Source organism: Anthonomus grandis, chromosome 12 (assembly GCF_022605725.1).
Source record: "Anthonomus grandis grandis chromosome 12, icAntGran1.3, whole genome shotgun sequence".
In the NCBI taxonomy this organism is placed as follows: Eukaryota; Metazoa; Arthropoda; class Insecta; order Coleoptera; family Curculionidae; genus Anthonomus; species Anthonomus grandis.
The window spans coordinates 4,905,913-4,918,778 of NC_065557.1; the positions used below are offsets into that span (position 1 = coordinate 4,905,913).

Consider the following 12,866-nt stretch of genomic DNA (forward strand, 5'->3'; position numbering starts at 1 on the left):
GGAACCTTTCCTTGGCCTCCTCGATCGCCTGACCTAACTCCGTTGGATTTTTTCATATGGGGCCGGGCAAAGGAGCTTGTATACACCACCGAAATAAGAACAAGAGAAGAGTTGATTCGCAAAATAAATGAAGCATTTGACAGGATGAAAGAAAATATGACCATAAGAGTAACTACCACCGAAGTAACAAAAAGGGCTCGTGCCTGTATTAGAAATAATGGATTGCATTTTGAACATGAACAATAAATAGTTTAAACAAAATTGTGTTTTATTTAACATTAAAACCTAAAATAACCCCACAATCGGGGCACTAATGCTTAGTAGGCTTATGAGAGGTCTCCGTCTAATAATTTTTATTTACATGACCTGCCGCACAAAAGACGCCATAATTCTGAGAATTGGCCAGGCATCGGCATGAGTGATATGTATCTGAAATTAAGTCAGCTATGACCCCCTTAAAGGATTGCATCTAGCTTCCGGATACCCTGTATATAATGTAAATTTAATGAATAAAATTACTCAACGACAGAATTTCATTTAAAAACATATATCCAACCATAATAAAACTGAAAAGTGCCTAGATTCAAAAGGTAGCATAAAGCAAAATTTAGTTTTTCTCTCATTGTTAAATATCAGCAATAGAAAATAATTGCATGCGAGTATAAAGAAATAAGCACTGATTTGTCACTCATTAAAACCACTGATCATAGGACACTATACTCAAAACACCAATAGGGCACTAGGTCACTAAACACTCATCATCACTTGCTACATTCCAGGTTCGAATTACAGATGCCCTACTAGATGTAAGTGATATTAAAAAACTTACCTCTGTACTACACATAGATCTTCTTCCTCTCTTGCACTCACTGAGCGTAAGACTGAATACAGGCTAAGGCACTCTGCATCCCTTTCACTTGTGACGTGGGGATTTTTTATTTTTAGATTGATTTTAAAATAATTATAGACATTAAAAAATCCAATTATTTTTGAACAATTTCATATATAAATGTTTTTTGTGTCTCAAAAACTTTTTGAGTTAGAGTCGATTTTGTCATCCAAGAGCCACCAAATTGTAATTTTTATTTTTTAACGGACATTTTTATTCTTCTTCCTCGCTACCATGGACTCGTGTCGTTCTTCGACAGCCGCCCAAGCCCGTGCCTCTATGAAAGGTGTGTCGCTTCTCCGACACGTCTGGAATTTTCCATGCCTCTCATGGGAACTTTAAAGGAATGGAAATGTTTAGATTAGTTAGAAAGATTAAATAAATTCTCATGCGTCAAGCAGGTGACATGCTATCAGCTTTAAGCCCTCAAGAGTGTGCAGAAAAAAGTAAAAAAAAACAACAACAAAGTGCTTTATGTGGGTTTAGTTCACAGTTTTATGTTGTTCTTTGATAAGTGCTCAATAATTCTTTGAGTGGTCTTAGAATTAGGTCTAGCCAGTATACATTCAATATTTACAGGGCCATTCAAGTTTTTTAATGCCATATCGTATCTTAGCTTACAATTTATCACATCCATATCACAGTCAAATATTAAGTGGTTAAGGGTTCCAATTTATCCGCATATACAGTTTGGGTTGTCTTTTATTCCTATTTTATTTAAATGAATTGGTGTCATACAGTGGTTGGTCCGCATTTTAGTCATTGTTGTTATCATGTCCCTACTTTGATATTCAATATCACTAAACCATGGTTGTTTTCGAGGCTTCAGCTCCATTTGTGTATATGTATTGTTAACTTTTTCTTGTCTCCACGTCTTGAATTCCTCTTCCCACATAGACCATATTGCTGCTTTTCCATCTTGGGTAAATCTTCTTGAGTCGATCAGGTTTGGTTGGTTTACTCGTGCCAGATTTCTTCCGGATTGGGCTAGTTCATCTGCCTTTTCGTTGCCCCTAATTTCCGTATGACTTGGTACCCATAGCAGCTTGATGTCTGTGTCTTTGCTCTTGAGAATTTCTTGTCTTGTTGATAAGGTTATGTAGTCAGTGTCCTTATTTATTCCTGTTCTTGTTATGGCTTGAATTCCACTAAGAGAATCTGTAACTATTATTAGTTTTCTACTTTGATGGGCTAAGCTTCTGACTGCTTCCTGGATTGCTATGGTTTCTGCAGTACATATAGGGGTGTAGTCACTTAATCTTCTGTGTATCTTCACATACTATTCCTATCCCGCACGTTTTTGTTTCTGGGTCAACAGAAGCATCAGTGTAGCATATGGTATAGTCAGTGTAATTTTCTATTATTTGTAAAAATTTCCTTTTATTATTTTCTTCTTTACGTAGATTCGTTTTAATAAACTGTATTGTTCCAATTTGCTCATTCCTTGAAAATTCATAGCATGGGAGTAGATGCGATTTGTGTATTCTTTGTATGTGCTGCAGCATAAGGTCTAGCCCCTCTATTAGTGCTGGGGGTGGGACATTTTTCCAGTAGTTGGATCCATTGTTTATGTTTGTATATATGCTGATCATGTTGTTGTAAATGATATCATCTATTATGTTGATATGTTTTGATATAAATTTGGTAGATATCCATCTGCGTCTCAATTCCAATGGCATTTCTCCTGCTTCAGACAGAACTGTTTTTATTGGTGTGGATTTCATAAGTCCTAAAGCTACTCTGATTGCCATGTATTGTACCCTATTTAGCTTGTTCCAATTGGCTTTTGAAGTCTTGAATGTACATTGACATCCATATTCTAGGTGGGTTCTGTCTCCACCCCACCAAACTCTTGTTAGGCTCCTCATGATGTTAATCCCTTTTATAGCTTTTGTAATTTGATGTTCAGACATTTTTATTCATAACTTTGGAACCACTGGAAATATTTGCATGATTGTTTCACAACAAAATAGTGGAATTCCTGTGGATTAATTTGAGTGTAAAAACGTCACTCTGAATTCAAGATTTGAATCGAAAGAGTATTTTTGGTTGGACAACTTTTTTTGCTCATGTTTTTACTAATTTCTTAATTTTATTGCAAATATTTCTATGAAATAGTTGGAACATTTTTAAAAGAATTACACATAAAAAAGTCCAATTATGTTCAAACAATTTCATATATAAACATTTTTTGTACCTCAAAACCTTTTTGAATTAAACTTTTATAAAAGGTAAAATTTTTTATTGTAATGTGTTTAATTCAATTTCAATTTTAATTGTGTATTTTTAATTTTAATTTGTATATAGATAGTGCCACTTTATTGTAAGCTTTGTTTACTTATGTCAGGTGTTTTGTGTATGTTATGGTAAGTTTTTGTTGAGTTTCCCTTTTTTCGGGTTACATAATTTTAATTATTGTTTAGGTCTGATGATGCTCTAGTCGAGCGAAATATGTAACCTTCGTAATTTTATTAAATGTACTTGTGATGCCGTAGATTTCGTGTTTTAACCTTTTATAAAAGTGTATGACCAGCATCTTTGGGATAATGGATGAATTTTTCGAGTTTTTTGAATTAAAGCCGATTTTGTAATCCAAGGCCACCAAATTTGAAGAATTTTAAAACCAAACTGTAATTTTATGATTTTTATTTTTTAATGAAAATTTTTGGTCATAACTTGGGAACCACTGGAAATATTTTCATAATTTTTTCACAACAAAATAGTGAAATTCCTATTAATAAACATCACTTAGAAGATTTTAAATAATAGTAAGTTTATTGGTAGTTAGTATACCATACTGGTAAGTCAACAAGTCAGTCACTGTACATCTATCCTGGGCAAAACCAGTAAGTCATACATATATTCAATGAAATTTTGCTTATTTCATAAAGGTGGTATAAATTAGTTGTAGTAAGTGAAATTTTTGCTATACAATACTCAAACTAACACTCAACAGACCTTACATTTGGATTCACTTTAATAAATTAGGTCCTATCTTTGTAGTAAATAAAGAACAATTTTAAATCTCCTGAAAAGGTGTCTGGGGACTAAATAAAAGGCAAAAAAATTAAAAATATAACTTTTACTAATGTATATTAATGGATAAAAAAAAGAACCTTAAATCAATAAAAAAAAAAAGACGGAACAGCAGAAAAGGAATAATGACAAAATATGAAACTAAATTAGCAAAACCTACAACACTAAACAATTTCCATAAAGAGATGTAAACAAAAATACCTATTTTAAAGCAGCGACTGGTACACTTGCAGCAAAGTGGAAATTTAGGAATGATGCGAGAGACTTTATGCATAAAGTGTACCTGCCACAAAACTATGTACAAACAAATAGGAAAAACAATCACATTCTCATTAGTTCCTCCGGAGGTGGCTGTTCCGTGATGGGTCGTTTAAACAGTAACACATGGGGCTCTAAAAAAGACAATAATAATTATTTATTACTCGGCTCAGAACTAAACAAACACTTATGGTACAAAAAAGAGGTCATTTCCAACATTAACTTTTTCAAGAGTATACATCTTTAAGGATTCATGGTAAACTGCAAAATAAATAAATTCTTACCAGGTTTATGGTTCATATAGTGTATCCAACCTTTACTTTGTTGAATGCCAATACCTCTCCATTCATCCTCTGACATGAGATGGGTTTTCGGTACATATTTGACCATTTCTTTCGGTATAACTACATGCCTAGAAAGATATAACATTAAATAACACATCTTCACGCAGCTTATAAGTAAAGAAGCTCAAAAAAGTAAAGAAACTCCAGCACAAGAATCAAGGTTATTGTATTTGTTTGGGTTTCGCCACAATAACTCACCGATACTCGAACTTATCGTCGTAATATTTGTCCGAATAGAAGATGTTACGTTGCAGTTCCTCAATATTCATATTTGTTTCTTAATAATAATAAATTAATCGGTGAAAACTGTAAAAGAAACGATTGTTCAACAGTTTCTTTCAAACGGGAAATCTTCAACGAATTTTCGCATCAACTGTCAAACAAACGTCAGACTGAGGAGGTAACGTTCAAAGTCACTGCCAACCAAACGGGGAAAAAAGTCACTAACTAAAGTAATTATTTAGTGTTAAATGTCTAGGCACCACTATTTACTAAAAATTGTAAATGTTTTTATTCTTCTCTTTGCTCCTTTTATATAATAATCATTAAAAAAAAATCTTTAAACTTATTCTTCAGTTGGCACTCGTGCAGCAGCACGTCAAACGTCACAGATCTGTCATTCTTGTCATCACCATCTGTCAGCGGCTGGTATCCTTGAAATTCCTCTGATAATTTTTCGTTTCCCCCATTACAATCAATTTTACCCAGAGGAAAGAAAAACATAAAAACGTTCTTATTTGAGTGTTGTGTTCGCGTTCTCCGGGAACAATTCGTAACCACGGAATCGACAAATGTCTTGTGATCTTTGATGGCGCAAGATGCGTTTGCCGCAATGGCCGAGGAACCGTGGACGTTGAACGAAGATGGTTATTTAAAAGTGGACGCGGATATAAAGGAGATCACCTACCATCCATCCCTTAATATTATTATTATTTGTACCCGTAGCGGGATCGTGCGGGTGTTGGACGTTAATTCCGGCCTTATTTTACGGTCTACCGATTTAGCAGGTAAGCACTGGGACCCCCTTTCAATCCAGCCTTTGTGTTCTTCCTATCAAGACATCAAAGCATTTTGGGTGGTACCTTTTGGTCATATAGTTATTAGAATGGGCTACTTAAGTCAGCTTTATAGCATAGTGGTGCTTTTCCTATGTGAAATCATAATAATTAGATGTTATGAACTAGGATTCGTTTCCAAGTAATAAAAAGTGTTTTTCTCAGTGCCATGAAACATAACCTCATTTATTTAAGGTTTATTCATTTTTGTTAGGTAAAGTTTTGATGACAACCAAAAGCACCCATAAATAAACAAAGCGCCCTGAGAAATACCTTAAAACAAACTTTTACTGTTCTTACCTATATACAATAACTTCCCTAAATATCAAAAAATATTAAAATAAATGCAGCAGCAGTTTTGTCATCTTTATTGTCATAAAAATTAAAATAAAAATTACATATACACAAACACATTTGTACAAGTCTACTCAACATAAAATTGAATTGAGATTGAGTTCTTTTGATTAATGAACTTTTAGGCATAGGCAAAAGAACATCATTAGCTTGTCGACTGCTATATTCATGCCTATTTGTTGTGTTCATGGTTCTAAATTTCTCATGAATCGGGCAGACCAATTTCAATATAAATAAGGTGGGATTTTGTGAGTGATAAACAGCAATGATTGAGACTGTCATATTCATATCACGCAGATGTTGGATCACTCTCTTTTGCAAAACAAAAACACTATTAACACAATCCATTCGTTAAATGGGATTTACATGAACATTTCTCGCTACTTCAAAATCAACCTATCCTGGCTATTACCTTAAGAGCACAACAATTTACTTTGATATTTTTTGACACAACTGTGTAATATGACTTTCAAATTTTAGTTTATTGTCCAGACACATCATCTAAATTACTTTTAAAATTCCTTAGAATCACACTATTTCTTGATTTCAACAAGATCTCTGTTGACTGTGCTATTTAGATTGATTGCATTTGTGTCATGTCATAAAATTGTTGCATCATCCACAAATGGAATGAATTTCCCTGAGATTCCAAGATTCTCCATGTCATGAATATAAATAAGATATAGAACTGGTTCAAGAACTGAACCCTGTTGACTACTTACAATTTGATTAAAATGATACTCTTTAAAGAAGAAATACCAATTTTTTGCCAAAAATACTCCAGAAATACCCAAAAATGCTTAGAAAGTTAGACATAACCTCAATTTTTTAAACCTCCATTGCGGCAATATTAAATCTCCTTTCAGAATTTCACAACATAGTCCACAATGTATATCAAGTTGTTTAATTGTCTTCTAGAAAAGGTAAAGGCCCTAACATCTAACAAGTTTAAATTTACAATTAAAAAACTATTGCGTCATATAAGTCCCTATGAGACCCATAAGTTCTTAGAGTTTCACTAGGGTACAAAAAGTGTATTTAATCTTTTTGAAAGGTTGTATGGTTTTTAAGATGTCTATTATATGTGTGTATTTTTTTTTAAATCTAATAATGTTACTTTTTATTTTTGTAGTTAACTAATTTTTAGTATGATTTTGACTCAATTATATTGTACAATTGTTGTTGTATTTTTTTGCAGAATAAAGTTCATTAATTCATTCGTTATCTATACATACTCTTCTTAACCGCAAGCTGTTGTTCTATCAATAGAATGCTTCAAGACTGTAACAGTGTGTTTTAGATTTATTTGCAAGTAGTATCAGAAGTATAAAAAACTCAATTCTGTTGATTTGATTTATGTTTAGTCACTGCTGTTTTGATAGGTGTATTTTATGTTATTTTTATTGTATAGTATTTTGCTTTATTGTTTGTTCTTAATATTTTTGTATAGGCTTCGCCATCTTTTAATCTTTTTAAATAGCTTCTTAACTTTAATTGTATTGATCTACTATATATTCCTCTGTTCTGATGTTTGCATGCATACTGTCTGTTTGTTGTAATCAGGTGTCATGGAAGAATGCACCCTGAGAACAACACCTTTTCTATGTACACATATGTATGTTTGTGATAAACTAATTAGGTCGGGAATTACTTTGATTAGGATAACTTTAGCTATAACTGATATACAATATGGCATAACATGTATATATAGACCTCCCTCGACGGTAGTATCGTCTTTTCTCGATGACCTGGAAAATTATTTATTACGTGAATGTAATCAGCAAACAGAAATACTTCTGGGAGATATAAAGATAAATATTCTATCTGAAAATTCAGCTGATACAAATAACTACCTAGCTCTCTTGATGTCTTACAGATTCTACTCCCTTATAACTGGTCCTACACGGGTCACATTAACATCAAAAGCCTGTATTGACCACATTTTCCTTAAAAAAAAATTTTTGGAAAACAAAAATAAACAACTTTCTTTTATTTTGGAAACTCACCGATCACTATCCTGTGTTGCTTAATTTTGCTAGAGACAAGGTTTGGGCAGGTAATGTTTCCAATAATATAAAAATTAAAACTATAAAAATATTAAACCATGAGAAGGCAAAAGACTTACTTATAAAACAAAATTGGGAAAACACTATTTTAAATATTAATGATGTCAAAATTGCAACCAAAATTTTTTATAATGTTGTCGAACATATTATACAAAGCTCTGAAGAGACAAAAATATTAAAACAAAAAGTAATTAAAAAAATAAAACCTTGGATAACTGCTGCTATTATATGTTCAATAAAAAATAGGGACAAAATGAAAAGAAAATTGAATACAAATTATAGTTTGGAAAAAGAACAACAATATAAAACATACAGAAACTCATTGGGTAAAATATTAAATAAATGTAAAAATGACTATTACAAAACAAAAATTGAGGAATCTAAGAATAATATGAGCAAAATGTATAAAGTTATAAATGAGGTTACAAATCAAATTACTACTTAAGGAAATGACATAATAAAAATAAAAAATAATGACAAAGAATTTTCAAATAACAAAGACATGGCAAACTTTTGTAATCAGTATTTTATAGACGTAGGAGTAAATATGCAGAACCAAATAAAAAAACCAAAAAAACAATTCAAAATTAATCATAACAGTGTATCTTCAATGTTTCTAAAACCAACTAATAGGAATGAAATAATTAAACATATTTTTACGTTAAAAAACAAATCCGCGCCTGGGATAGATACTATTAGCTCAAAATTTATAAAAAAATTTCATATTTACCTTATTGAACCATTGGTTCACATTATCAACCTAATATTTAAAACAGGAACAGTACCTACTCAATTTAAAGTATCAATAATCACTCCAATATATAAATCAGGTGATAAATGTGAAATAGGTAACTATCGTCCTATAAGTGTGATTATAGGACGATACTACTTATTGACTATTTACAAAAAAATAATGTATTAACACAAAATCAGTTTGGTTTCATTGGGGGGCTCAGCACATCCGATGCTGTCTGCGAATTAACAAAGAGAGTGAATCAGGCTTTTGATGGTGATAGAAAGTGTTTGGCAGTGTTTCTGGACCTAGTAAGGGCCTTTGACACTGTACCGCATGAGCTTTTGCTAGATACTTTAAGATCTTATGGTATTAGAGGTCCAGTGTCAAGGGTCTTTGAAAGTTACTTGGGGGACAGAAAACAGTCTTTAAAAATAAATAATGGGATTAGTGAACCATCTTATATAAAAATTGGAATTCCACAAGGAACAGTTATTGGACCTATACTTTTTATAACTTATATTAACACTCTTACCAATCTTAAAATTCATGATGGGTCACTGATATCATATGCAGATGACACGGTTGCGGTGTTTCACGGAATTTCTTGGGGAGACACAAAAAAAACTGCAGAACTTGGTCTAGCAACAGTCAAGAACTGGCTAGATTCTTTTAAATTAAGTCTCAATAGTCAAAAAACTATAAACTATATTGCATTTTCTATAACAGCTGCTAATCGCCCCAGCTTTCAACAAATTAAACTTGAATAAATTGATATCAAGGAAGTTTCATTTACTAAATATCTGGGTATCGCTGTGGATAAACATTTATAATGGGACCAACACATTCTAAAATTAACACAAAACATCGGTAAACTTATTTATCGATTTCATATTTTGAGAAATATTTTAAATGAAAAATTACTAATTTTAATTTATAAATCCTTGGTTGAGTCCTTGTTAAGGTATGGGGTGATTGTCTGGGGAGGTCTATACAAGAAATGTCTATACAAGAAATGTTTATATTCTGAAGAAATTTTTAATATATGTTCAATTTACATATTGTCAACATGCATTTATACACATAAATCAGAAAAAATCAAGAATTATGTTAGTCATTCCTACACAACCCGAAATAATATAAACAGACACCTAAAAATACCAAACATAAAAAAAACTATAGGGCAACGATCCCGAAATTTTATAACATCTTACCAAACAGCGTAAAAAATATAAATAATATTAAAAACTTAAGTAAGGTCTGTAGAAAATTTATTTATTTAAATATAGATAAATTTAATTTTTTTTTAATAGTTTTGAGAAGGGCAACTTTATTGGAGAATTTTTGTTTAGTTGTAGATTATGGTTAGTTATATTTTATATTATTACTAAAATTTTGTGATATCTCTTGACTTTGATGATAGCATACACAAACAGATGTTACAACATCTAGGTGTATGTTAAAAACAAAAATGACTGTTAACTATTATTACTGAGTATAATTAAGTTAAAAAGTTTGTTATAATATAACTAAAATGATTAATAAATTTGAATTTGAATTTGATATATGCTATACATATCTTTCTTTATGTATTTAATAAATAAATAAATAACACTTAAGGATATCAACCAATGAATCACCATTTTCAGCCCAAAATGCCACAGAAATCAAATGCAAATACATTCCGACCTTAGATAGGATACTGTTCTGTGATGGACTGGCTATTGGAGTACGTACTGACTATAACGGAGTGTTACTCCTCGACAGTCTTTTGCAGAAAGTCCAGCCGGACTGCAAGGACAACATCACCATTGAGCTCCTCCTATCGGAAGTAAGTTCCATTATTTATCTTGGACTATTAACGAAAAAATTCCAATGTTTTCAGGCCATTATCCTGAAACAGAGCCTGAGTGGTGCAACAGTGGCTTGTGCAGAAAAAATCGTCGCCGAACTGGAAAAGGAGATCATCGAAGCTCAGAACGCTAATAAAAAGGGCATTAAGGCACAAAAAGTGAGTTATTTATTTATCAACAGAATCCATTTACATTGTTAAAGATCATGATTGAAGAAAGAACAATTTACAAAATTTGTTTTAAGTTTTTGCTTAAAAGTACTAAATTTACAGGATAAAACTTAACTAAATCTTAACTAAATGGAGTTTGAACTGTAAGTTGTAACTAAACTCGGTAATGAATTTATTTTACAGTGGACCATTGCCAGTGTAAATCTGCCAGTGGAGGACTTAAAACTGGCCACTTCATCGGTGGTATCGGACTTTGTGATGAAGAAAATCCATTCGTCGGAGCTGCAAGTCGCTTCGGCGGTTAAAGAGAGAATTTCCGAAATTTTAGGGGAGCAAACGATGGCGACCGATAGGAAAATGATGGCGAGCGAGGCCCGGCGAAGGGAAACGTTCTCGCATTGGCCCCACATGGACTACAAGTAAATTTCTTTATCTATTTGAGGCACTAGACTCTGTTCTCTCGATTCCTAGGTTTTTAAAATGAGCCTGGGCGTTTGGCAGGGGAGTGAGCATTTCACTGTTGCAGTTTTGTACAGCTTGTTGCTTGTTATTAAATTAAAATTTTTTCGTAGGCATGGTATCTTTTGAGGAAGCAACATGTGCTTTTAAAGTATTTTTGAACTGCAATGGCTAAGGTTTCTCTCGTTTATACCGCATCAACTTCATTTCTAACCATTTTACGGGCTTATCGGCATCAGTTTTCTTCCTATTTACTAACGCTTTTTCTAGCTTTTATGATATCCTTAACTGTTTCCAGTTTATTTCATTGTATCATTTTTTTATTAAGGTTTAGAAAAAAACTGGGCGTAAACTGAAAAATAAAGAATAAGAATACTGATAGAACTTCTAATACTACATAATATTTTGCCTTGTTCTTGGTACTCATCGTTTTTGGTATTTCAACATCGTATTCGTTTGCTAGCTTAATAGCGACGGAATTTTGTAATTTCTTTAATGATTTACTATTGTTACATTCAATAATAGCTGCTCCTTGCTTGGTCGATTTAAGTCTATTCACTAATACTGACCAATTAGATAGGTTTATTTGTTCCGTAGCTGCTTGCATAGTGGCTGAACCATCCTGGTTTGTATTTATTGGTTTAATAAATACCGGTGGAAAGCTATATCCTTTATATCCTGCCAACACATAACAATAATTTTTAATTTCTGTCAAGATTAATTAACATTACAAAAAATAATTATTTCTCTAACAAACTCGCGGAAAATAAACATAACATAAAACAGGTCTGGAAGGTAGTCAAAGAAGCAACAAACGAGAGAACAAGATCGGTCTGCAAACATGCAGCTATAATTGACAACAGCTGCGGTGGTGAAATTGCAGGAGATGATAATATTGCAGATGCTTTTAATTCCTATTTCAGCACAATTGCAAAAATCATGGCGGGTAAAATTAAAAATCCAAGACAGACCAGCTTAAACCCAAAAAATAATCCAAGTGGAAACTCTATGGATCTTAAACCTATAACGGAAAATGAATTAATTCAGTTGATAAGCACTCTTAAGACTAATGCAGCATCCGGGGCTGACGAAATACCTGCACTATTTTTGAAAAAGTATCATAAACACCTTATTAAACCAATTCTACATTTTGTAAATTTAGTATTTGAGATAAAAAAATTATTAGTAATTATAGACCCATAGCTTTAACCAGTAATCTTTCAAAAATCATAGAGAAATGCATGAAACTTAGACTTAACGAGTTTTTAGAAAAAAATTAGTTTTTGTCACAATTTGAATTTGGATTTAAACAAAATAAAAGTACAGAAGATGCGGTGAATTGTATTACAGAACAGATAGGAAAGTGTTTCGACTGTGACGAGAGGTGCATGGCAATATTTCTGGACCTCAGCAAAGCGTTCGACACTGTGACACATGATATTCTGCTAAAAAAACTGGAAAATATTGGGATTCGAAGAATCCCTTACAGCCTGTTTAAAAGTTACATTAACTAAAGAACACAAAGCACCAAAAAAAATGGATGTGTCAGTTTGCCTAGTTTGGTAGAATATGGTGTGCCACAGGGAACTGTCCTTGGACCGGTATTGTTCTCTATATATGTTAATGAGTTGTTCCAGTTGTTACCTAAT

The 12,866-nt window shown here is 32.4% G+C and overlaps 2 protein-coding genes across 4 annotated transcripts in view; one reads left to right on the plus strand and one right to left on the minus strand.

Moving 5' to 3' along the window:
- Nucleotides 1-3,956: 3,956 nt before the first annotated feature.
- LOC126743429 (cyclin-dependent kinases regulatory subunit) lies at nt 3,957-4,916 on the minus strand. The gene is made up of 3 exons (XM_050450526.1): nt 4,726-4,916; nt 4,468-4,595; nt 3,957-4,317 (listed from the first exon to the last, which is right to left on the minus strand). The coding sequence occupies exons 1-3, from the start codon at nt 4,794-4,796 to the stop codon at nt 4,247-4,249; spliced, it is 270 nt and encodes an 89-aa protein (XP_050306483.1). The 5' UTR covers nt 4,797-4,916; the 3' UTR covers nt 3,957-4,246.
- A 246-nt stretch (nt 4,917-5,162) lies between these two features.
- The window catches only part of LOC126743427 (baculoviral IAP repeat-containing protein 6), a 117,489-nt gene continuing 109,785 nt past the window's right edge, over nt 5,163-12,866 (plus strand). For all 3 annotated transcript variants that reach the window (XM_050450523.1, XM_050450524.1, XM_050450525.1), the window contains exons 1-4: nt 5,163-5,534; nt 10,385-10,566; nt 10,621-10,746; nt 10,942-11,177. In XM_050450523.1, coding sequence (XP_050306480.1) covers nt 5,336-5,534; nt 10,385-10,566; nt 10,621-10,746; nt 10,942-11,177 — 743 coding nt within the window. In that variant the 5' untranslated portion in view covers nt 5,163-5,335. The remainder of the gene's footprint in view (nt 5,535-10,384; nt 10,567-10,620; nt 10,747-10,941; nt 11,178-12,866) is intronic.

What these genes read in the sequence shown, in the direction of transcription:
- LOC126743429 (XM_050450526.1), bottom strand. Translation starts at nt 4,796, where the DNA reads ATGAATATTGAGGAACTGCAACGTAACATCTTCTATTCGGACAAATAT. An exon ending in GACGATAAGTTCGAGTATCG is followed by an intron (nt 4,596 to 4,725) that starts GTGAGTTATTGT and finishes ATATCTTTCTAG; the next exon opens with GCATGTAGTTATACCGAAAG. An exon ending in CTATATGAACCATAAACCTG is followed by an intron (nt 4,318 to 4,467) that starts GTAAGAATTTAT and finishes TGTCTTTTTTAG; the next exon opens with AGCCCCATGTGTTACTGTTT.